At 40.5% G+C, this 22,350-nt stretch overlaps 2 protein-coding genes and 1 long non-coding RNA gene across 3 annotated transcripts in view; 2 read left to right on the top strand and 1 right to left on the bottom strand.

Moving 5' to 3' along the window:
• Positions 1 to 2,847: 2,847 nt before the first annotated feature.
• LOC118018520 (protein atonal homolog 7-like) lies at positions 2,848 to 3,750 on the top strand. The gene has a single exon (XM_035017097.1). The coding sequence runs from the start codon at positions 2,848 to 2,850 to the stop codon at positions 3,304 to 3,306; it is 459 nt and encodes a 152-aa protein (XP_034872988.1). The 3' UTR covers positions 3,307 to 3,750.
• An 8,554-nt stretch (positions 3,751 to 12,304) lies between these two features.
• On the top strand, positions 12,305 to 13,844 carry LOC118018660. The gene is made up of 2 exons (XR_004681449.1): positions 12,305 to 12,664; positions 13,762 to 13,844. It is a non-coding gene; the product is annotated as an uncharacterized LOC118018660 (long non-coding RNA).
• Positions 13,845 to 14,067: 223 nt separating this feature from the next.
• Positions 14,068 to 22,350, bottom strand: part of LOC118018639 (myopalladin) — an 86,691-nt gene continuing 78,408 nt past the window's right edge. Inside the window, exons 19-20 of the mRNA XM_035017357.1 lie at positions 19,696 to 19,829; positions 14,068 to 16,336 (exon numbers count right to left, since the gene is read on the bottom strand). Coding sequence (XP_034873248.1) covers positions 16,167 to 16,336; positions 19,696 to 19,829 — 304 coding nt within the window. The 3' untranslated portion in view covers positions 14,068 to 16,166. The remainder of the gene's footprint in view (positions 16,337 to 19,695; positions 19,830 to 22,350) is intronic.

The following is a 22,350-nucleotide window of genomic DNA, read 5'->3' as shown; positions in this document are numbered from 1 at the left end:
TTTACTATACCAATTTTGCTTCATGTCTATCCAAGCAGGAGACAGTAAATATGGTTCCCAAACTTACTTGACAATGAAATTCTTTTCCCCAATAGCCTCTTCGTAGTACTAATAAATTGTCCTTCAGAATGCATTTGGGAAATGTCTTACTGTACACACTGTATACTCCTAAGGCCCTTTATTATAGCAATGTTCTCTATCCTGGATCAATTTCATGTCATAGATATCTGCTAGTTTATGGGTTGTTTTTTTTTTTTTTTAAGATTTTATTTATTTGACAGAGAGAGCACAAGCAGAGGGAGAGAGAGAGAGAAGCAGGCTCCCTGCTGAGTAAGGAGCCCAGTGTGGGACTCAATCCCAGGACCCTGGGATCATGACCCAGGCCGAAGGCAGCCGCTTAACTGACTGAGCCACCCAGGTGTCCCTGCTAGTTATGTTCTTATGTGCTGTGTGCATACTGCTATTTTTCCTTTTTCTCTTTTTTAAGATTTTATTTATTTATTTGACACAGAGAGAGCAGGAGAGCCCAAGCAGGGGAGAGAGGCAGAGGGAGAAGCAGGCTCACTGAGCAGGGAGCCCAACGCGGGCGGGGCCCAATCCCAGGACCCTGGGATCATGACCCAAGCCGAAGGCTGTCGCCCAACCAACTAAGCCACCCAGGCGCCCCTCCTTTTACTCTTTAAGTTGTGCTTTTGCTTCTCTTGGTGCACAGGCTATAATCTCTCCAAACATGAATATATGGCCTGTAAAATCATGCATCTTATTAGCACTTTGATCAGTGGTGCCCAGAACAAGTGCACAGTATGTTTTGTGAGGGAACATTCCAAAGAATATCACATAGAACGCTCCTTCGGGGAAAGGGATGAGATAAGTGAACATGAGAAAGAATAGGATTAATAGGGCAGATTTCCATAAAAATTCAAAAAGTATATTTGACATTTGATGATGAAATAACATAGTCTTTCCTGTCACAGGACTACCATTCCTGACCAAGACTATTAGGACTCAGAGTAACAGAGCTGAGTGGCTCCATGTAAAAGTCTGTGTTCAACATCTGTCATGCTGGAGACCATTAATGTTCAATTGTATCCTTATTGTCTTCATGTTACTCAACTTCATTTCACTGTCATTGTTTCAGCTGGGGATTAATCAACTATTTATGGGAAGACTGGACTTGGGAGTCAGTCTGAGGCAAAGGTGGGGGAAGAAAGTTACAGTAAAGACTCCTGCTTTGTGAGAGGTTGTTGAAAATTGAATTTAACAAAAATCTCTGAGAATAATGCTGACACAAACCCATTTCAAAAGGAGAAAGAACATACTTGGTGTTCCTGAAGAATCCAGAAATGATCCTGGCTTGAATCTATTTGGATCTGCTTTCTTTGCCACTTTACTCTTCCTTAAGAACTAGAAAAAAGTTGTGATGAGAGAATCAAGTTAATGGGTTCTCTGTATAAATCAGATCATTATCAATAGTGGAAATCATGCTTCGTTATTGTTCCTGAGGACAGCTGATACAACTAAAACATCCACGGAGTATGAAATATTTATAGCTTTATGAGATGGGGATAAATCTTCCATTAGAAATTATTTTTTAAAATCTCACAAATTACTTAGATGTTTCCATTTTGCACATATATGTGCATTATGATTAGTTTTATTAGATTTAAATGTCAGATTAAATAATTATCATCTCAATATATGTCCCCAAAACATTTATGAGCCTCTTTCAGGGGAAATGGAGTATAAATTCTGAGTTAATTTGCCTAAGTATCCAAACTCATGCAATCCAACTACACAACTAGAATATTTTTTTGATATACCATTAATATCTTTTGATATGTTACAGTAAGTTATTCCGCAGAAAACAGCCAAATGATTTGCACAGTAAAATTCCAGGTCTGCAATATTAGGACCTACTAATTTGTCCCAACTTATTTAATAGCTAAAATAAAAACATCAATATACTAGATCGGCATTAACCAAAATTGTCATTCATCTTGACAAAGGTAAATCTTCTTAAACTTCTAATACATCTCATAATTCCAAGACCAACATGTTCACACAAATAATTTCTAATAATTGTAAAACCTTGGTTAAGTTTTTGATATGTAAGCTGCCCGTCGGTATGGGAAAGGATGGACCAAGCTCTTTCCCCGCCCCCCACCCTGTTATTCTTTTGGGGACAGCCAGGCCACTCCAGATGGTGTGTTACTGTTGGACATAGCTTTGGAGAAACTTCAACAGACGAAGGCTGTAATGTCAGGATTTTGCTGTGCGTCGTTCCCCTTCCCCCCGCCTGCAGTTCCCAGGGTAGGAAGGTGCTGAGATGGAAGCCGAGGGACGCCCGCCCACCTGCCACCACCTGTTCCCTCCCTCAGCCCTCTGCTATAAATTCTCCTCCTTCAAAGATTCAGCCAGCACTCTCCGACAGCTACTGTGGAAAAAGCGCTCCTTCTCTGAGCATCTGAAAAGACCTCGCCTTCCTGAAAAAGAAGTCTCGGGCTTTCCCAGAGGACTTGAAAGACCCTGCCCAAACCAGCCACACCAAATTCTGCAGCAAGAAGGTTCCCTTCTCTTTTCCAACCTCACGTTGGGAAAATGACTCTCTCTTCAGCACCTCAGTTTCCCCTAAATTTGAGCAAGTGAAGAGACATCAGTCTGGTTATCCAGTAGGACGGAAGGCGGGGTCCCGTACTCCCCACTGTAAACTCTGATTCCACACGAGTTGCTTTGTGTATGACTTACTCGCTCAGAAGAGCCACACTGGGGAGCGGCTCGATAGACCGGCTCGCGCGCAGGTTCCTAAGCGGGCGAGCGAGCTCAGCGCCTCCCTCCTTCCGGCGGGGGATGAAGTCCTGCGAGCCCAGCAACCCGGAGGCGGGAGCGCGCGCCGCGCCCCCGTGCGCAGGCGGCGCCGAGCGCGCGGGTGCGTGCGCCGGGGCTGGACGGCTGGAGAGCGCGGCGCGCAGGCGCCTGGCGGCCAACGCGCGCGAGCGCCGTCGCATGCAGGGTCTCAACACGGCGTTCGACCGCCTGCGCCGGGTGGTGCCCCAGTGGGGCCAGGATAAAAAGCTGTCCAAGTATGAGACCCTGCAGATGGCCCTGAGCTACATCATGGCGCTGACCCGCATCCTGGCCGAGGCCGAGCGATTCGGCTCGGAGCGGGACTGGGTCAGTCTCCACTGTGAGCGCTTTGGCCGCGACCACTACCTTCCGTTTGCGGGCGCGAAGCTGCCGGGTGAGAGCGAGCCCTACGGCCAGAGGCTCTTCGCCTTCCAGCCGGAGCCCTTCCAGATGGCCAGTTAGGGCGCGCGGCCCTGCCGGGGGAGATGCCCAGTGATCGAGCTCGGAGCCGTAGCCCTCTCCCCAGTAGGTGGCCAAGGATGCAGTCTTAGAATAATGTAGCAGACTTTCGGGTTACTTTTATTCGCGTCCGCGGTCTTACGGACACGGTTTTATTGCCTTGCTCTTCCTCCTTATCAGTATTTTGTAGATTACATTAATGGATCTTGTGAATGGTTTTGATTGCTGTGAAAATAATGCCCCTTCCCCCCTTTTTGGGGCGACTTTGAGGGAAAACAATCTTAAGAAAAAATAGGATTAGGCTATACTGCAGTTTTAGTCCTCAGAGAAATAATAACTTTCTTAAACTTTGTAAGTTTGACCTGTTCGGGTGAAGTTACAGTATCCATTACTTGTGTATGCTTAAAACAGCTACCTACCCGTCGTGTAAATGCATTTATGCTTAGTGCATTGTGTGTGTATGCATGAAGTAGTTATAGTTTTTTTTTTTTGTTTGTTTGTTTTTGCTAGAGTACAGGGCGTGAGTGCTCTGTATTTTTAAATGTATACGTTATTAAAATATAGATTTTGTAATATATGAATAAAAATGTGGGTTTGTTCTTCATGCCAAGTGCCCTGCTAGTTTCCTGATGGCAATAAAGGCCTCTTTGGGAACGATGATTTGAGTGCTTCTCTGAGTGAAGATATGGAATGTTGAAATCTAATTGCACTGATTGGCAAATGTGCCCTTTCGTAATACTTCGTTTAAAAAAAAAAAAAAGACAAGCTGATGAGAATACAAATAATTAATTTGAAAGCTTTCTCTGTGAACTTGGAAATATAGATACATTTTTCATGTTTTTTTAAAGGTTAAAGTAGTTGAAATAACATTTAGCTTTTAAGTAGCTAGATATACAATTCCTCAATATTTTATTTAAGCCCCAATTACTACTAATTCCTTACAAGTACCCAAATATATATATTTGTTCCTATATAGGAATATATATATGTTAATATATATATAAATGTAACTAGCACTTAGAACTTAAAAAATGTTGCTTTTGTAAGTGATTTCCTTTTAATCAGTCCAAGCTAGCAAAAAGGGCATCACCATCATCAAGACTAATCAAGATTAGAGCAAAATAGTATGCATGGTATTGGTTTGAATTATTTTTATAAATTTGCTTAACCATTGGATGAATAAACCAAACCCTTAATGTAAAGAGTGACTTGGTGGTCAACAGCTCTGCGTGCATTATTAGAAACAGTAATTAGAAATAATAACTAGAAAAAACAAGACTCTAAGTTATGTGGCATTTTTGGCATCTGGCATTTTTCACAAGTCAACAGAAACAATAGTGACATTCCCCAAACTTACGGATTCCAACGCCTAACATCAGAGGCAGCCACCTATTGGCAATTTATATTTATTTCTATAGAAAGTCTCTGTAGAAATTTTACTTTCTTAGTTATCCCTAATTATCAAAATCCATTTGGTTTGTAAGGAATGAATCTTCCCCAGGGCATAAACTTAAACTTACAAAATCGCAAGTGTATCTCTAGAACTCTTTGAGAAACCAATGCTGAATTTCCCTTTCCTTTAATATCCGTTAATAAGAAACTGAGGAGGGCTCAGGGCTTTGCTTCCTCACTGCAGATTAGAGGGTAAAATGTTTAGGCTCTTAGAAGACACTATAGTTTACACTACACAGCTCTAGAAGAGACGATGCCAGGTTCTCTTTCTGGCCACACTCCACACTGCAGTGTGTACTTGAACTAACGGCAAGGCTCTGGGCATCTGCCTCTCTTACTGTTTGGGCACAATAGTTAATTGTTTAGACTCATAAAGCTTCATTAATAATCCCAGTAAATTTGTAGAGTTTGAGAATGAATAAAATCAGTACTAAAAATGTATTAATTAGGACAGTTCTCAAAAATGTATTAAGATGAGTCCTTTTCCCAGTAGGGTTCATATCCCACTCTCTAGACTGTAAATACCTTGTAAAAGAGAACTGTGCTTTTCGTTTTATCTCTATGGCTTTTAGTATAGAGGGATAGATAGAATAAACTCTCAATAAATATTTCTTTTTTGATTAAAGGTAGTTTCTTAATGAAATCGAACAATTTAATTAAAAAGATAGGATCCTAATCCTGTGTCTCTTCTTCCCCATCCCAATTCTCCAAAAAGAACGGGAATATGTCCTTTAAATATTTTGCCTATAGCTGCCTGTTCTGTGTTTTTAAAATCTCTGGAAGCAATTTAGCTCTTACCAAATCCCTAAGCTATCCACCCCACTTGATGTACTATCTTTTCCTGGAAAACATTTGAGGGAAAAGTAAATGGGTTTCAGTGATCAAATCCAGTCTTTGATAGGGGCACCTGGGTGGCTCAGTCATTAAGTGTCTGCCTTCGGCTCAGGTCATGATCTCAGGGTCCTGGGATCAAGCCCAGCATCGGGCTCCCTGCTCAGCGGGGAGCCTGCTTCTCCCTCTCCCACTCCCCCTGCTTGTGTTCCCTCTCTCGCTGTGTCTCTCTCTGTCAGATAAATAAATAAAATCTTGGGGAGCCTGGGTGTCTCAGTCGTTAAGCGTCTGCCTTCAGCTCAGGTCATGATCCCAGGGTCCTGGGATTGAGCCCCGCATCGGGCTCCCTGCTCAGTGGGAGGCCTGCTCCTCCCTCTCCCACTCCCCCTGCTTGTGTTCCCTCTCTCGCTGTGTCTCTCTCTGTCAAATAAATAAAATCTTTAAAAAAAATAAATAAATAAAATCTTACAAAAAAAATCCAGTCTGTGATAAAACTCCAAAAACTGTACATTGGGAAATCCATTATGTTTTATGGAGTAAGAGCTTGGATAGCATAAGTGCAAAATCTTTTTGAAGTTAAGATTCATGTATTATTATACATATACCAAAACACTTAAGAGTTGCTACAGTACTCTATACTGTCCACATTTGAAAAATCTGTGTCCTTTCTAGTTTGACAGCAGGGCATATTGAAATTCAAAAATATTCTTTTACCTGGGTTCCCTTTTTAAAAAAATCAACAGGGGTGCCTGGGTGGCTCAGTTATTTGGGCGTCTGCCTTCGGCTCAGGTCATGATCCCAGAGTCCTGGGATCGAGGCCCGCGTTGGGCTCCCTGCTCAGCAGGGAGCCTGCTTCTCCTGCTTCCCCTGCTTGTGTTCTCTCTCTCAAATAAATAAATAAAATCTTAAAAAAAATCAACAAATATTATCAAGCACCTACCCACACCCAGGCTTGCGTAACACCACCCTTGTCCTTGGGTATGCAGCCAAGAAGAACACACATGTACTAATCAATAAGCAGTCCTAAACAAAGCAGAGCTGAATGCTTCAACAGTGTAGTACCAGTAACCTATGACATAAGAACTCTTAAGAGGGGACATTAAATGATAAAAGAAGACTCCCCTGGGCAGGTTTTCAGTTTGACTAGTTATTGTATCTGAGCTCTTCCTAGGTGCTAGCTGGGTCAGAAGTCTTGAAGAACCATATACAAATGAACAGGGCTATCAAGATGCGAAAGACCATCCAAGCCAGTGGTTCTCAACCCTGTCTGCTCATTAGAATCACTAGGATCATTAGGAGTCTTGAAAAAAAATACCAAGTCTGGAGCCCCCAGCTCAAGAATTGATTTAACTGCTCCAAGATGAGGCTTGGACATAGTTTAAAAATTTCCCCAGGTGATTCTAATAGGATGTCAGTGTTAAAAACCACTTAACTGAACAGTATGTACTATAACACCAATAACCTCATTACAAAAAAGTGATTATATTGACTTCCAGCTTCTGGTATTTGCAGATGTTAAGAGGATTGGGCTATCTTTTTTAACATCCAATACAGCCAGTTTCTTAGTTAATGAGGTGGCCTTTATATTAATGAAGGTCTAAAATTTCTGTTAGATGTGAACCAGATAGAATATATTTGTGTTGTGGTTAATAAAACTGTAGGATTCAACAATTGAGGCTCAGTTCCTTAAATTTTGCCAACTTATAGTAAAAACATAGTGCTGTTTTTGGACTGAATTTGGCTCACCTCTGCTCTCTGCTTTTTGCTACCTATGGGTGAAAACAATTTCAAAGTGCGTATAAAACCATAAATATATGACCTGTCTTCATACATGGATATAACCCATTCCGCTCTCTGGTCATGAATACAAGTGGGTACAAGCTCTAACAATTGTTTTATTAAAGTAACATAGGTCTTTAAGATTGCTATTTTAAACTGGCAGTGTATCCAAAAAATACCTGAGCTGAAAGAAAACCACTGAAAACAAGAATTTACCTATCTCACATATATAGTCTGGAACCAAGATACAAAGCAAAACAAACCCAACAATTAATTGAGAATAAATAAAATTTTATTTAATGAATAAAGAAACAGTCCATCACATCCTCTAAATGGCTTTTTAAAACATCCAGGTTGAATTAAATACTGGTTCTTAATTCTTATTTTTCTTCTTCTAATTGCAAAGTTTCCAAACAAAACACAACCCCCAACAAATTCTTAAGAAAGCACGACTAGGAAACAGTAACAATGTCATGGAGATACCTGGTCTATGGGAATACAGTACCACATACCTTTTGAAGAAAGACACAGTTTATGCTCACAAACATTTGGGCTTAAGCGATCACTTGTTTTCAGTTCCACAGAATATCTAACATGCATGATGCAGAAGAACAGGAATAAAAGCCAAGATCCATTAATTGCTTTTTAGTAATGGAAGCAAAACATACAGTTTATATAATTCACACATTTTAAAATGGCTGCTATAATGTTTTTTCCATTAGGATTTCAATAACCAAAAAAGTACTTTAGAAAATAAGTTGACTCAAGCTTCCTAAGATGGAAGCATACCATGTTTGTAAGAAGCATCTCTTGATTCTGATTGAATTATGTTAGCTATGGGTGCTCCATGCCTCAGCTGAAGTGTGTGTGTGTGTTTGTGTGCATGTGTGTCCATGCCTGTGGGCATATGTACATCCTTTGTCAGTCCTCATGGCTGAAATGAATCATTGGGGGGTTAAATTCAGACTTGATGTAGCCAAGAATGCAAAAACAGTGGCCAAAGGCTATGCTCATTTTTGTGGGTCCATATCTATCTGTTATTGTAAAGTTGATTCATTTCAACATAAGGCCTTTGACATGCTAGCATGGAACAAAAGTTTTTTCACTGGGTACAATGAAGTTGTCCTGAACTGCTTAAGCCAGAAATGAATACAGGAACTCCTTTGCTCTTTCTTCGTGGATTGCAGAGTCATTATTTCCACTAGCTTCAATCATGGACACAGGAGTCAGAATTCCTGTAGGCTATTCTACCTACGCCAAAATAAATTTTCCTGGAATCTGCCACAGAAAGCGCATAGAATATTTCTTGAATTCATTTGATTTTTCTCTAGATTCTTCTTTTAACTGCATACCATCTTAGAAGAAGATTCCACCATTTTGTACTACTCCTCTAAAGAAAAACAAAATGTTCAAAGAAATGTGAACATTTAAAGCAAATTTAACTACTTACTTCGGAGAAAAATATTTTAAATGTTTCCTTTGGAATAAAAAAACTGCTATTACTTTTTTTAGGGTCTCCAAAGTAAATTCTTCATAAATGTTTATTTATCCTAGCCTCCATCCTGGAAAAGTTTCAATCAAGTATTTTGTTTATTTTACAGATAAAGAAACAAGAGACCTCAGAGTTATAGAAAAATCAGAGAATGTGTCTGAAATTCATCTGAATTATTAAAATCCCCCTTGAATTCCTAGGAATTCACCTAAGAATGCCTAGAAATAAGGAGCTTTCCTAATGCTATTAAATATTTTACAGATTTTAAAAATCTCAACAGAAAGGTAACAAAGGGAAAAGGGTAGGTTTAAGAAACTTAATGCTAAAGGGGTGCCTGGGTGGCTCAGTCATTAAGTGTCTGCCTTCGGCTCAGGTCATGATCCCAGGGTCCTGGGATTGAGCCCCGCATCGGGCTCCCTGCTCCATGGGGAGCCTGCTTCTCCCTCTCCCACGGCTTGTGTTCCCTCTCGCTGTGTCTCTCTCTGTCAAATAAATAAATAAAATCTTAAAAAAACCAAACAAACTTAATGCTAAAGATTGGAAAAGTAAGTGAAAATCAGAAAAGAAGATAAGGTGTCTCTGAAATAAAAATACTGAAAAAGTAAAATTTAATTTACACATGTGCATTGAGACAATGCAGTTGCATGCAAATGATTTCATTTGAATTATTTTAGGGTTTTAACTCTCCTTAAACACAGTAAAACCATTTATACTCTGTACACATGCACATTTAGTAATCTTTTGGTAGTGACTGCTATAGTCAATACTAGCATATAATTCACTGAATTCTCGCGCTACTAATTGTGGGAAAATTACAAGAATCTGCTAGTTTGCAGATAACTCACTGAATCTGTGAAAAACATCAGGATCTCTGGAGTTTTGGAACATTGTACAATTCAATCTTACCATACTATATGAGAATAACTTATGTTTCTTACGGGTATTAAAACAGCTTTTTTCTTTTTTTTAAGACTTTATTTTTAAGTAATCTCTATACCCAACGTGGGGCTCAAACTCACAACCCCGAGATCAAGAGTTGCATGCTCCACCAACTGAGCCAGCCAGGTGCCCCAAAACACCTCTTTATTGTATCTCCATTAATTTCCAATCTAAACTGGTCAAGCCTCTCTACCCCTATCTTTCCCATCTTTAAGTTGCATTTTTAAATGTGTCTCTGTTTTCAGTAAGGAGGCAGAATGAATTTTTTTTTAAAGATTTTATTTATTTATTTGAGAGTGAGAGAGAGAGAGAATGAGAGAGAATACGAGAGGGGGTAGGGTCAGAGGGAGAAGCAGACTCCCTGCTGAGCAAGGAGCCCGATGCGGGACTCCATCCCAGGACCCTGGGATCATGACCTGGGCCGAAGGCAGACGCTTAATGACTGAGCCACCCAGGCGTCCCCAGAATGAATTTTTATCTTAGAGAGTTAAAGAACATTTTATAAGAAGTGTACTGGATTTGCTGGATATTTTAGGAAGATTAAAACCTAGTTATCTTTCTGTTGTTCTGTTGATATTTAACCAGATTATAATTCATGTTGTAATTTATACAATTTGAATAATTTTTAAAAATCACTTCCAAGTGTCAAATATATTTGTACATTAAAAAATTGGTTGGATCTTCATCAAAAAGTTTAAACCTGGAAACTAGAACTGTTTTCTTCATTTTAAAGAAAAATATACATTTATTTCAGCATTGAAATATTTATTGTCAAATAGTGTTGGAATCTTTTAATTTCTATTCCTAGGGAGACATTTTCTATTCACTCATATGTTAAAATCTTCTAGTAAATTAGTATTTATATGCCTCTACAGTACACCATTCTCTTTATGCTTTCAGCATTTTTGGCACAATTCTCAGAGGATTGAAAAGTGTGTTCTTTCTCTATTTCTTGCAATTTCAAGGCTATTGCTTTTTGGAGTTTGAGGTGGCCATTATTTACAGATTAACAAAAGGCAGCCTGTTTATCATTCTATAATTCCAAGTATGCTAACTAATATAATTAGAAATAAGAGGCAAACATATTTTCAAAAAATATGCATTTTTTTGCACTACAAAGATTTTTAAAAACATGGTATTAGCAACTATTTTTAGCATACTGATGACCACTGCATTGTCAAAGTTGAAGATGCTTGGCATTCTTCAAGCAGTGTTTCAGTAATTAACTTTCTGAAATATTGATCCACATAAAACAAGAAAAGGCAATTAGTGATGAAAAGGACTTCAACAAGCTTATTGTAATCTAAGTAACTGTTCATCTTACTGGTAAAGCACATTGATTTTCTACTCAACCATCAGCAGAAATGCTTTGAGGCCAGGTTACCCAAGGACCCTGGAAGGGACCTTGAATAAAGGTCATTATTAGGAACTTTGCCTTTGAGTTTACAACCAATTCATAAATAGCCCAGATATAAACAGACTCAGGCCAGGACCTCAGCTTGGAAGGTACTTTGGGAGTTTGTGGGGAGGAAGAAGACAGAAGGAGGCTGTGATCAACAAGAATTTGGGTGTCTGACCCAGTTAGTTTTCTAGACCTCTCCTCCCAAGCTGATTTTTTTTTTTTTTTTACTTTGTCAACAATTCTGTCAATTAGAAGTTGATGGGAGTAAGAAGGCAACTGCTTTAAAAAAAATGCAGCCCCTCTGTGAAGTTAAAAGACTCCAGGCATTCAGACTTCATTCAGTTGGACTGCTTTCTTCTGACCATCGGGCCCAGATGCCTGGAACTGGAGTTAGGTCATTTTGGAGCATGAAGCATGCTGACAGGCTGAGATGGGACGGGTTACCACAGAGGGGGATTATAGAACATGGAGCACAAGGTATCTGGGGAGGAAAACACAGAATGGGGGATAGATGCAAAGGACCGTAGACACGCTTTAGCTTTGACACATCATAGATACAAAAAAGGAGGAAGTCCTCTTATTGGCTGCTTTGCCTGGATCCTGTTCTTGGGACCATAACCCAATCAGGTGTAATGGATATTGTAACTCAGTCAATTAGTAAAGTACAATTACAACAAGTAGACCCAATTAAATGGGCTTTACTGAGTTCACTTAGGAAATCTAGCTTTGTGTGTTGTATGTGTAAGGAAATATATTTGGAGTTTTAAACAACCAATTTATAAGTGAACATCTGGAAAGCAACCCATTTGTCATTTGAGGATTATCCAAATTAATCTGTCCCTATAAAAGTCAGCTTTTGACTCCTCTGGGAATTATTCCCCATGGTATGTTTCCTTCAGAGTTCTGGCTCTATCTATGGCTAGTCTCTCAACTATGTGATTTCTCATTGGATGCTTACAAAAGTTAAGTTAGGAATAAAAAGAGAAAGATGCATTGAAACCAGTTCCACTATTTGGCAATTCTGATTAAAACCTTCCTTTAGCGAAGGGTGCTATGTTTCAAAAAGGCAATTTCATTTAAATGGTGCATTTCCTTTCTCCATTTTCCCCTTTGATCCCCATTTCCATGACTAATCAAATTATGAAAAGCCCTTCAAGTTGTTTGGAGAGAAGAGTGCTTATGGGACCTGTATGGCTTTTAGAAACAAAGGGTCAGACAAATTGCATCAACTTCCCCTCTTTCCCTGGTCCATTTTTGCAGGTTTTTGAGCTTCCTCTGGGGGCTTCATGAATGCTACATGTCTAGTGAGTGTTGCACAAAATAGTAGGGTCTAATAAGGCCAAAGCGTGTGTTTATTTCTACTTTCTAGGCATGCACTGCATGTACCACAAGGCGGGGGAGTATATTCTTCACCAAGTGCCAAAACTACAGCTTTATGCCATCTGCATCCCTTTGGACCTTTATGGGTAAGTTCTGAAATTGTTCTTCTTAATATCAGCTGCTCTTTGGAATCACTCGGGAAGCTTTAAAAAATACTGCTGCTTATGCCACAATTCCGGAGCTTATGACTTAACTGATTTGGGGTTGTGGCCTGGGTATCAAGATTTTTAAAAGCTCTTTAGGAGATTCTGATATGCAGCCCAGGTTAAGAACTACTGCTCTAGACTCAATTCACTTTATATAGAAACATATCGACTTACATAGACATTTAAAGTTCTTTTTAGGTCAATGACTATTTATTGAATGCCTGCTCTGTATAAGGTACATGACAAACTTTTGACACAGTCCATACCAACAGTAGCTAAAACCTAGTGTGGGCAAGACTGGCTAGTGCAAGAGGAGGGGACAGGCAGGTGTACAGAGGCTATGTTTTATATAAAATACTATACAAGGTCATCTTTTTTTTCTTCCAGATTCAAGAAACTTGCCGTAAGTTTTCAAAGAAAGTAGAATTGTATTTGGGTGGGGTCTGGGGGATCAGAAAATAGTTCGCAGAGGCAGAGGCATTTCAGATGGGCTTTAAGGAACAGATAAGATTGCCATAGGTGGAGGTTGGGGAGAGAGCCTTCCAAGCAGAGGCAGCAGAAAAGCATGTAGCTGGAACCAGGGGCCTGTGTTAGGTTTGTTGCCGTATTGGGTGTGTTTTCTGAGGAATGGGTTGAAAAGCTTTGGCATCACATTGGAGTGAGCCTTGACTACCACAGAGCAGAAGAGTGGGTACCTGATTTGGCTCTGGGGAGCCACTGGGGGTTTGAAATTGGGGAATAGTAGACATGGAGCAGTACTTCAGGAAGAAAGAGCTGACACTGAGATCTGGGCTGGATTTGGGTGGGAGAAATGGCAGGAACAGAGGCAGAAAGGCCACTTAGAAGTCCTTTATTATGGTTGAAGTCAGAAATATTGAGGGGAATTAATAAAGTAATGCAAGTCTGAACTGGAGAACTGCAGGGGGATGGAAAGGAAGGGCTGAATGTAAAATAAATAATAAAATTAATGGGATCTGTTGATTGATTGGCTAGAGGAAGCAAAAAATGACTTGGATGCTTTTTATTTGGATTGCTAGGAATGTGATGGTGCCATTAATAGAAATCATTAAGCAAGGCTGAAGAATGGTTTATGAAAGGGAAGATGATGAATCTGATTTTGGACATGTTGAGTCCAAACATATCCAGCAGAACCAAAATTTCTTACGTAAGTATCCCTCATTATAACTGATTTCTAATGGAATTCTTAAAGCAGGGCACTGATTCGTTCCACAGTGGAGGATTCTGCCTCCTAGGAAGCATATGACACTGTCTGGAGACGTTTTGGGTGGCCACAACCTGGGGATGGGCCACAAATAGTCCTGGCATCTAGTTAGAGGCCAGTGATGCTACCAAACATCCTACACTGCACAGGACAGTCCCCTGCAATGAAGAATTATCCACCCCAAAATGCCAACGATGCTGAGGTTCAGAAAGCCTGCATTGACATAACCCAGTATTTTTAGGTTTCTTATATTTTAAGTTAGACAGCGCCACCCAGTGGTCAAATATAATATTTATCCTAACTCTCCGGTGAACACTAAGCAACAGATTAAAAAGTATCCAGAAAGCTAAGACATATAGAGGTGAAAAATATCCTTCCATGGGAGGACTATTTAGGGTTTACAGAAATAGATGTGATGGGTAGGTCAGGTGAACGACCAAGAAGGAACAATCCTGGAGTTAGAAAATTCTCTTTGGCTAGAAGAGATTTCATAATAGAAGCCACCATGGCAACAGAACATTTTAGAGGACGCATCGTGCATGAAACGTATACTATTTCATTACAGTTGCCTGTATTTTTGGTATTGTTCCCGAATACATGAAAAAAGGAAACCAAATCAAATAATTTCACTGCATAACTGACTGAAACCTTCATTTCTTAATGATGTAACCTACGGCATTTTGTTTCATTAAGAAATAAAGATTGAAAATATTAAGATGATTTTGGAGTCATAAAAACTTAGGATGAAAAGTACGAGAAACTTCTATTTGATAAAGAATAGATTCCCCCCACCCCCAAAGCAGCACTCTTTATGCCTTACATCTTACCTCCCCTACTAGATTGTAAGCTCCCTGAGGTCAGGGACTGTGTCTTATTCATAAGTCTCTAGCATAGCATCTTATACAGAGTAGACACACAAATGATTTTTTTTTTTTGAGTGAATGAATTTATTTTTGTACTGGAAATCCTTGCCTTGAAGTGAAGAAAATTTCAAGCCTTTCTAAACAACAACTATTTGTTCACTGGAGTAAGATGCCAGTTGAGGGTGCCTGGCTCAGAGAACACCAGACACCTGGGGAATTGGTAACAGACACCTCCAATTCATTTCACAGGTGAGTCTGGAGCAAGCTGTGCTGTGATGACCATTCCCAAGGCAATTTTTGGAGTGCTGTGTGAATTGCAGATTTCCCTATCTAATGTAAGATTCATTCATCCAACAAATATCTATTGAATGTCTATGTGGTGCTAAGCACTCTTCTAGGCGCTGGGGATAATCGCAGTCAACTTACGTCTAGAAATTGCTTAAGTTAAGAGGCAGGTTTTGAATAGGTGGGTTAGAACAAAGATGCACATTCCCCTTTCCTCCTACTTTCCTGGTTAGCATGATGTTTTCTATATAGAAAATGCAAATTAATTATCTGAAAAACAAGACGTCTCCTTCCACACCCACTGCTCTTCTAGGGCAAGTGAAAACAACACTCGCCCATCACTTCCTCTCCTTGTTTGCATCTCTTCCTCCCTCACTGCCTCATACAGTTCCAGACTTTTGGGGAGTGGGGAGGGGCAGATGATGACGACTCTTGCATATTTTGCAAGTGGCAATTGAAGCTAGTAGTTTTAAAAGTGACCCCACAGAAGATTTCTTTTTGGTTGGTTTACTAACAGCCTTTTAGTTCTAGAATTTCGGGATGTATAAAGTCAGAAAGAAAAACCACTCACCATGATATCCAAAAGAAAATGGTGCAGACAGGTTAATGGGGACTTGTTTGGCTATAGAACTAGTGCACTGTGCAATATTGAGTGTTTTTCCTTTGCATTGTTTGGTGAGTTAGTGATACCTAAGGTCACTACTGTCTAACTCCTTTCAGCCCAAGCATATGGCCCCTCATTGCTCCTAGTAGGGCCTAAATATCCCTAACATAGCAGGGGGCAGGGATCATGCTAGCTTTTTCCCAAAGCAGTGGATGACTTCATGACATCTTTGGTTCATCTGTATTGTCTTCTCACATTTTTGTTGGAATCTTTAAAAGGCACAGCCCTACACCTTTCCCCCAGCTGAGACTGCAAGAGTCCCCAGCTGACTTATTTAAAGCACTTCTTGCCACGGGTCCAGCAGCATGGGAACTTACTCAAATCCAGTTGCTTGGAAACCACTATGTCTGGCTTGTCCTCCTTCCCCTCCACAGTCTGCCCCCTTACACAGCAGGCACCCAGACATTCCTAAAGTTCATCACTCTCCACTACACTCCGAGAAGAGCATGAATACACCATTGTGCTTTCCATGGAGGAAAAGGCAGAGAAAATGTCAAGTCCTTTACTGGTGAGAGATCCGTAGCGACTGCCACTGGGCCGGATGGACATGGGCGGTGGGATCTGCTGGTGCCACTGAGCTGGAAAATGGACCAAATAACATGTTACAATCAAAGGAATGCAGTCAAGTGGGTACAAGGCAGGGGTATATTCTGTCCTCATTCAAACACTTTCTGTGAAATATATCTGGGTCTGAAATGCGTCATTTGCAAAAGAACAATGAAATCTCTCCTCTCCTGCCAGGAATAGGCAAACTGGGCTGGCGAGCTCTTATGCTCCTAATTCCAAAACCCACGATCTGGGACTATAAGAGTAGCTGTAGTGGGATGCCTGGGTGGCTCAGTCGGTTAAGCCTCTGCCTTTGGCTCAGGTCATGATCCCAGGGTCCTGGGATTGAGTCCCGCATCGGGCTCCCTGCTCGGCGGGGAGTCTGCTTCTCCCTCTGCCCACTGCTTCCCCTGTTGTGCTCTCTCTCTCACTCACTCTCAAATAAATAAAAAATCTTAAAATAAAAAAAAGAGTAGCTGTATAGGGTGATTTGTCAAAATATCTCCTCTTATGTTCCCTCTCACTGACCTAGCATGGAGTCTCCCAGTGGCAGTGTAGAAAGAGCTGCAGGCTCTCAAGGGCAGGTACACCTCAGAAGGTAGAGACAAGAAACCTGAGGTAATGGAAGCCAAAAGATGGGTCCAGAAGTACCTATTTCACACCCTACTCACTAATCAGCCACTACCTACACACCACCCTAATCAGGTTCTAATGCGTTGTAGCAAGAAGACTGAAACATAACTTATGTGCAATGAACCATGGTTCAGGGACAAAAGAGAATGTATTAGAATTTCCATGTTCAGCAAGCACTGTCTAAAGGAGACCTTGTTTTTAGCAGAGATGATCCTTAGACTTGAACATGCCTGAATGAAATATCCAACCAAACTGCTTTGTCTTGCTGTTGTGTCTGATTCAGAAATTACCAAGCAGTCTTCTGATTAGGTTTCTAGGGACTTGGTATGGAGAAAGGGGAGCACCAGTTGGGGAACATGGATGCTCTGGATCCTAGAAAGCTATGGACCTATTTAGCATTCTCATTTACAAACTGGACCTTTGTTGATTTCATTATTTTGAATCAGTTTTTTTAGTCTAAATACCTCTGAATGAATTGATAAAATCAAGTTTTGAAAGCTACAAAAGTGAGGACAAAACTTATAATGATTCCACTGAAGAGCAGGCACTCAGTGAGGCCACTGAATAGTCAAGTCTCTGCTCCAGACCCCTTAACCAGACTACTGTAATTGCTTCTATCAGAAGCCCTACTTTGGGGCGCCTGGGTGGCTCAGTCGGTTAAGCGACTGCCTTCGGCTCAGGTCGTGATCCTGGAGTCCTGGGATTGAGTCCCGCATCGGGCTCCCTGCTCGGCAGGGAGTCTGCTTCTCCCTCTGACCCTCCTCCCTCTCATGCTCTCTGTCTTTCATTCTCTCTCTCACAAATAAATAAAATCTTAAAAAAAAAAAAAAAGAAGAAGAAGCCCTACTTTGGATGAGAGAGGGGAGCCCATCTGCTGTCCCGGTTCCTTGGACAGGCAGGAAATGGTAGTGGTGGTGGTGGTGAGGGGGTAGGGGATTGATTTTAGCCCAAGTCCTCCATTCCCTCCTCCACTCCCAGTCCCAGTCGAGGAAACAGCACCCCCTATTGTTGGTGCTGCTCAATCAAGACAGGAGCCTGGGAGAGGTGAGCCCGGAAAACTGAACTGGGAAGTGGAGAGCAGGATTGGGACAAGACTTACCAGTTTCGGGGCTTGTTGGTACTGAGTTTCTTAGCTGGAGAACTATTTCCCTCTGACATGGGAAAGTGGATGAAATGAACAGGGGACTTAGACTAGGTTAAATATATCGATGGCCTCTCTCTCCCCACTCCCTCACCAGGGAAAAGTACATTAGAGTCAGCGTCCCTCACAGTTGAATTTCTTTTCAAGTCCAAGGATAAAGGAAAATAATCAGAAACCTATGTATTTCCTCCAAATATTAGACCTAGGGAAAAATGGAAGGCCAAGGCCCCTCCTGTATGGTATACCTAGGGGTATATCTAGTATGCACCTATGAATAGCAGGGACCTCAGGTTCTAGACACAGTGACTCTTAGTTGTTATTCTGGTTAATCATGTTGAACCAGTAATGAGTAAGAAATTTATTAATTATTAAATTATTTTTTAAAAAATTTTTTAAAGAAGAGGAAAAAAAAAGAATCACCCTTTTGGATTAAGGAATATATCTCCAAAAATACCAGTTAATGTAAAAAGTATAGAGGAGAGGAGCAGGATACATTACATTACATTAATAAAGATTGACTTGTTAAATTCTTTTTTTTTAAGATTTTATTTATTTATTTATTTATTTGACAGAGAGGGAGACAGCGAGAGAGGGAACACAAGCAGGGGGAGTGGGGGAGGGAGAAGCAGGCTTCCCTGCAGAACCAGGAGCCCGACGCAGGGCTTGATCCCAGGGTCCTGACCTGATCATGACCTGAGCCGAAGGCAGACGTTTAATGACTGAGCCACCCAGGCACCCCTAACTTGTTAAATTCTTTTGAAAATTAGAAATACGGCTCAAAGGAATGATACAAAAACCTATTTGCATCCTGGCTATAGATACTTAACCTCCCTGAGTCTCAGTTTCTTCAGCATTTAGATGAGGGTGACAACAATTACAGTAATTGTTTGGGGGGGGTCTAAGGGTACCATTTTGTAAATTACAAGTCATTATACAAACATCATTTGATATTAGGACAGCTCTCTATTATTAGTCTGGTTGTGGGATTGGCACAATAAATATTTGTGAAATGAATTAACAGATGAATGGGGGCAGGAAAATTCTGCTGGGTGGAGGTATGTCTGGGGGGAATGACAGGCAGTGAGGAGGGAATTCCAGTGGGTGGCCCATGGTATTAAGGAGACAGCATGAGATGTTGGATGATCAGAAGCATAAACACAGTTAAACTCTGAAAGAGCTGTAATTCCTAACATTATAGGACATTTTTTTTTTAAAGATTTTATTTATTTGCGAGAGAGAGAATGAGAGACAGAGAGCATGAGAGGGAGGAGGGTCAGAGGGAGAAGCAGACTCCCTGCTGAGCAGGGAGCCCGATATGGGACTCGATCCCGGCATTCCAGGATCATGACCTGAGCCGAAGGCAGTCGCTCAACCAACTGAGCCACCCAGGCGCCCATATAGGACATTTTTTTGAAGAAGCTTAAGCTCATAGTAAAATGCAGAAGTATACAAAAGCCCTGAGGTGACTAGGATGAAATGATTTTTAAAATCCATCGCTTAAGCACTAAAATATAATCCAACCAATTCAGTTATGGAAACACACTACACCTATCCTTAAAAAAATTGTTTTCAGCTACCTATCACACACAGATGTTTAGCTGAGGACATTACACCTACCGTATATATCCAACCTCGCGGTGCACGACACGATGCCGGCTTCATTCTTGGCTGACAACGTGTACCATCCAGCGTCGGATTTCTTGGCTGGCTGAATGAGGAGGCAGACATACCCTGTTGTGTCCTGGTGCATACTGGAGAAAAAAGAAAACACATCTGCATTGTACCTGGAGGCAGAAAAGGCCTTGAGCAGTTCAGGGCTCAGGGAAACTCTTGCAGCAAATCCAGCAGTGCCGTGGAATTGGCTTAAAGCAATTATCAAAGGCAAACTGAACAGTGGAAAGCAGTCACAAAAGAGCAGGAGTTAACCCATTGAGGCCCAAATGAGGGTTGACAGCCTAGGCTGAGACCTGTTCTTGCCCTCCCCACTGCTTCACCTCTCTTGGAGTTGTACTCCCCACCAGAGGGGCCCCCACTTGTCACAACCAAAATCCAGAAAAATCTTTCTTGCAAACCAGATTGGACATTTCAACGAGCCCTTTGCTAGGAAGCTATAAGAAAGTAGACCAAGATGAGAGTCATGTTGATGTATAGTTAGCATGGAGGGGTTATTTCTTAACGTTACCAATTGGGCATGTGCAGCATTTAGTTAAATACAGTTCAGGAGAAAATTCCTTCTGTTTCCTCCACATCATTAGTTCTCACCCTTGGCTGCACATTGCAATCTTGGATAATTACACTAGAACTTCAGGCTGGGTTTAACATGTTATGTTAATTATTATTATTATTTTAAATAAACTTTATGCCCAACATGGGGCTTGAAATCATGACCCCAAGATCAAGAGTGGCATGCTGTACTGACTGAGCCAGCCAGGCACCCCAACATGTTATATTAATTTAGCCTGAAGCATTAACTCAAGAATATTTTCTGTGCTTGCTTTAAGTTTTACCAGAGAAAAATCTTGACCTATATATATATATGTAGGCTTCTTAGATGCCAAAATTCTGTAAAGTTTGACAGCTACAACATCCTCTGGGACAAATTCAGTTTACTGTGAAGAAATAATTCTCAGTAGAAACTTTTGTACACAAGTTGCTTGCCCCCTCGTGGCATACAATGGAAATGGCAAAGGTAAGGTTGATGAGAGGAAATCTAGCAAGGTACCCACTTTTGGAAACTGGATTCTTAGTTACTTTATTTTTTTTATTTTTTTAAAGATTTTATTTATTTATTTGACTGAGAGAGACAGTGAGAGAGGGAACACAAGCAGGGGGAGTGGGAGAGGGAGAAGCAGGCTTCCCACTGAGCAGGGAGCTTGCTGCGGGGCTTGCTGCGGGGCGCGATCATGGGATCATGGGATCATGGGATCATGACCCGAGCTGAAGGCAGACGCTTAACGACTGAGTCACCCAGGCGCCCCTCTTAGTTACTTTAAAAATAACCATGTCGTGATGGATAGAAAAGGAGTTACTGCCTTAATATTTTGTTCTGCTTTATTTTATGTTAGCTTTTTACTGTCAGAGGGGTTTCCTGGGTACTAATATGACTGAAGATATGTGACAATATGCAGGATCTTCACAATTCACAAATTCCTGATACATTTTTAAATTTAAAAATTAAAGTTTTAACAAAATCAGAAATGAACGAGGAGAAATAACAACCAACACCACAGAAATACAAAGGATTATAAGGGAATATTATAAAAAATTACATGCCAACATTGGACAACTTAGAAGAAATGGATAAATTCCTAGAAACATATAACCTCCCAATACTGAATCAGGAAGAAATGGAAAATTTGAACAGACCGATTGCCAGCAATGAAATTGAATCAGTAATTAAAAAACTCCCAACAAACAAAAGTCCAGGACCAAATGGCTTCACAGGTGAATTCTACCAAACATCTAAAGAAGAGGCAATACCTATTTTTCTCAAACTATTCTAAAAAATAGAAGAGGAAGGAAGGCTTCCAAATTCATTCTATGAGGTCAGCATTACCCTGATACCAAAACCAGATAAAAACATTACAAGAGAAAGAAAGAAAGAAAAAAAGAAAGAAAGAGAGAAAGAGAGAGAGAAAACTGCAGGCCAATATCTCTAATGAACACAGATGCAAAAATCCTCAACAAAATATTAACAAGCTGAATCCAACAATACATTAAAAAAATTCACTATGATCAAGTGGGATTTATTCCTGGGTTGCAAAGGTAGTTCAATATTCATAAACCAATCAATGTGATATATCACATAAACAAGAGAAAGGTCAAAAACCATATTATCATTTCAATAGATGCAGAAAAAGCATTTTACAAAGTAAACATTCATTCATGATAAAAACTCTTAACAAAGTAGGTTTAGAGAGACTATACCTCAACATAATAAAGGCCTTATGTGAAAAACCCACAGCAGACATCATACTCAATGGTGTAAAACTGAAAGCTTTTCCCCTAAGGTTAGGAATAGGACAAAGATGTCCACTCTCACCACTTTTATTCAGCATAGTGCTGGAAGTCCTAGCCACAGCAATCAGACAAGAAAAAGGAATAAAAGGCATCCAGATTGGTAAGGAAGAAGTAAAATTTTCACTATTTGCAAATGACATGATACTATACATAGAAAACCCTAGAGACTACTAGAACTGATAAATGAAGTTGGTTAGGTTGCAGGATTCAAAATCAATGTACAGAAATCTGTTGCATTTCTTTCTTTTCTTT

This window comes from Mirounga leonina, unplaced genomic scaffold, assembly GCF_011800145.1.
Source record: "Mirounga leonina isolate KUSES-001 unplaced genomic scaffold, KU_Mleo_1.0 Mir_107, whole genome shotgun sequence".
NCBI lineage: Eukaryota > Metazoa > Chordata > Mammalia > Carnivora > Phocidae > Mirounga > Mirounga leonina.
The sequence above is the reverse complement of the archived record's forward strand: the minus strand, read 5'-3'. Positions and strand labels throughout refer to the sequence as shown.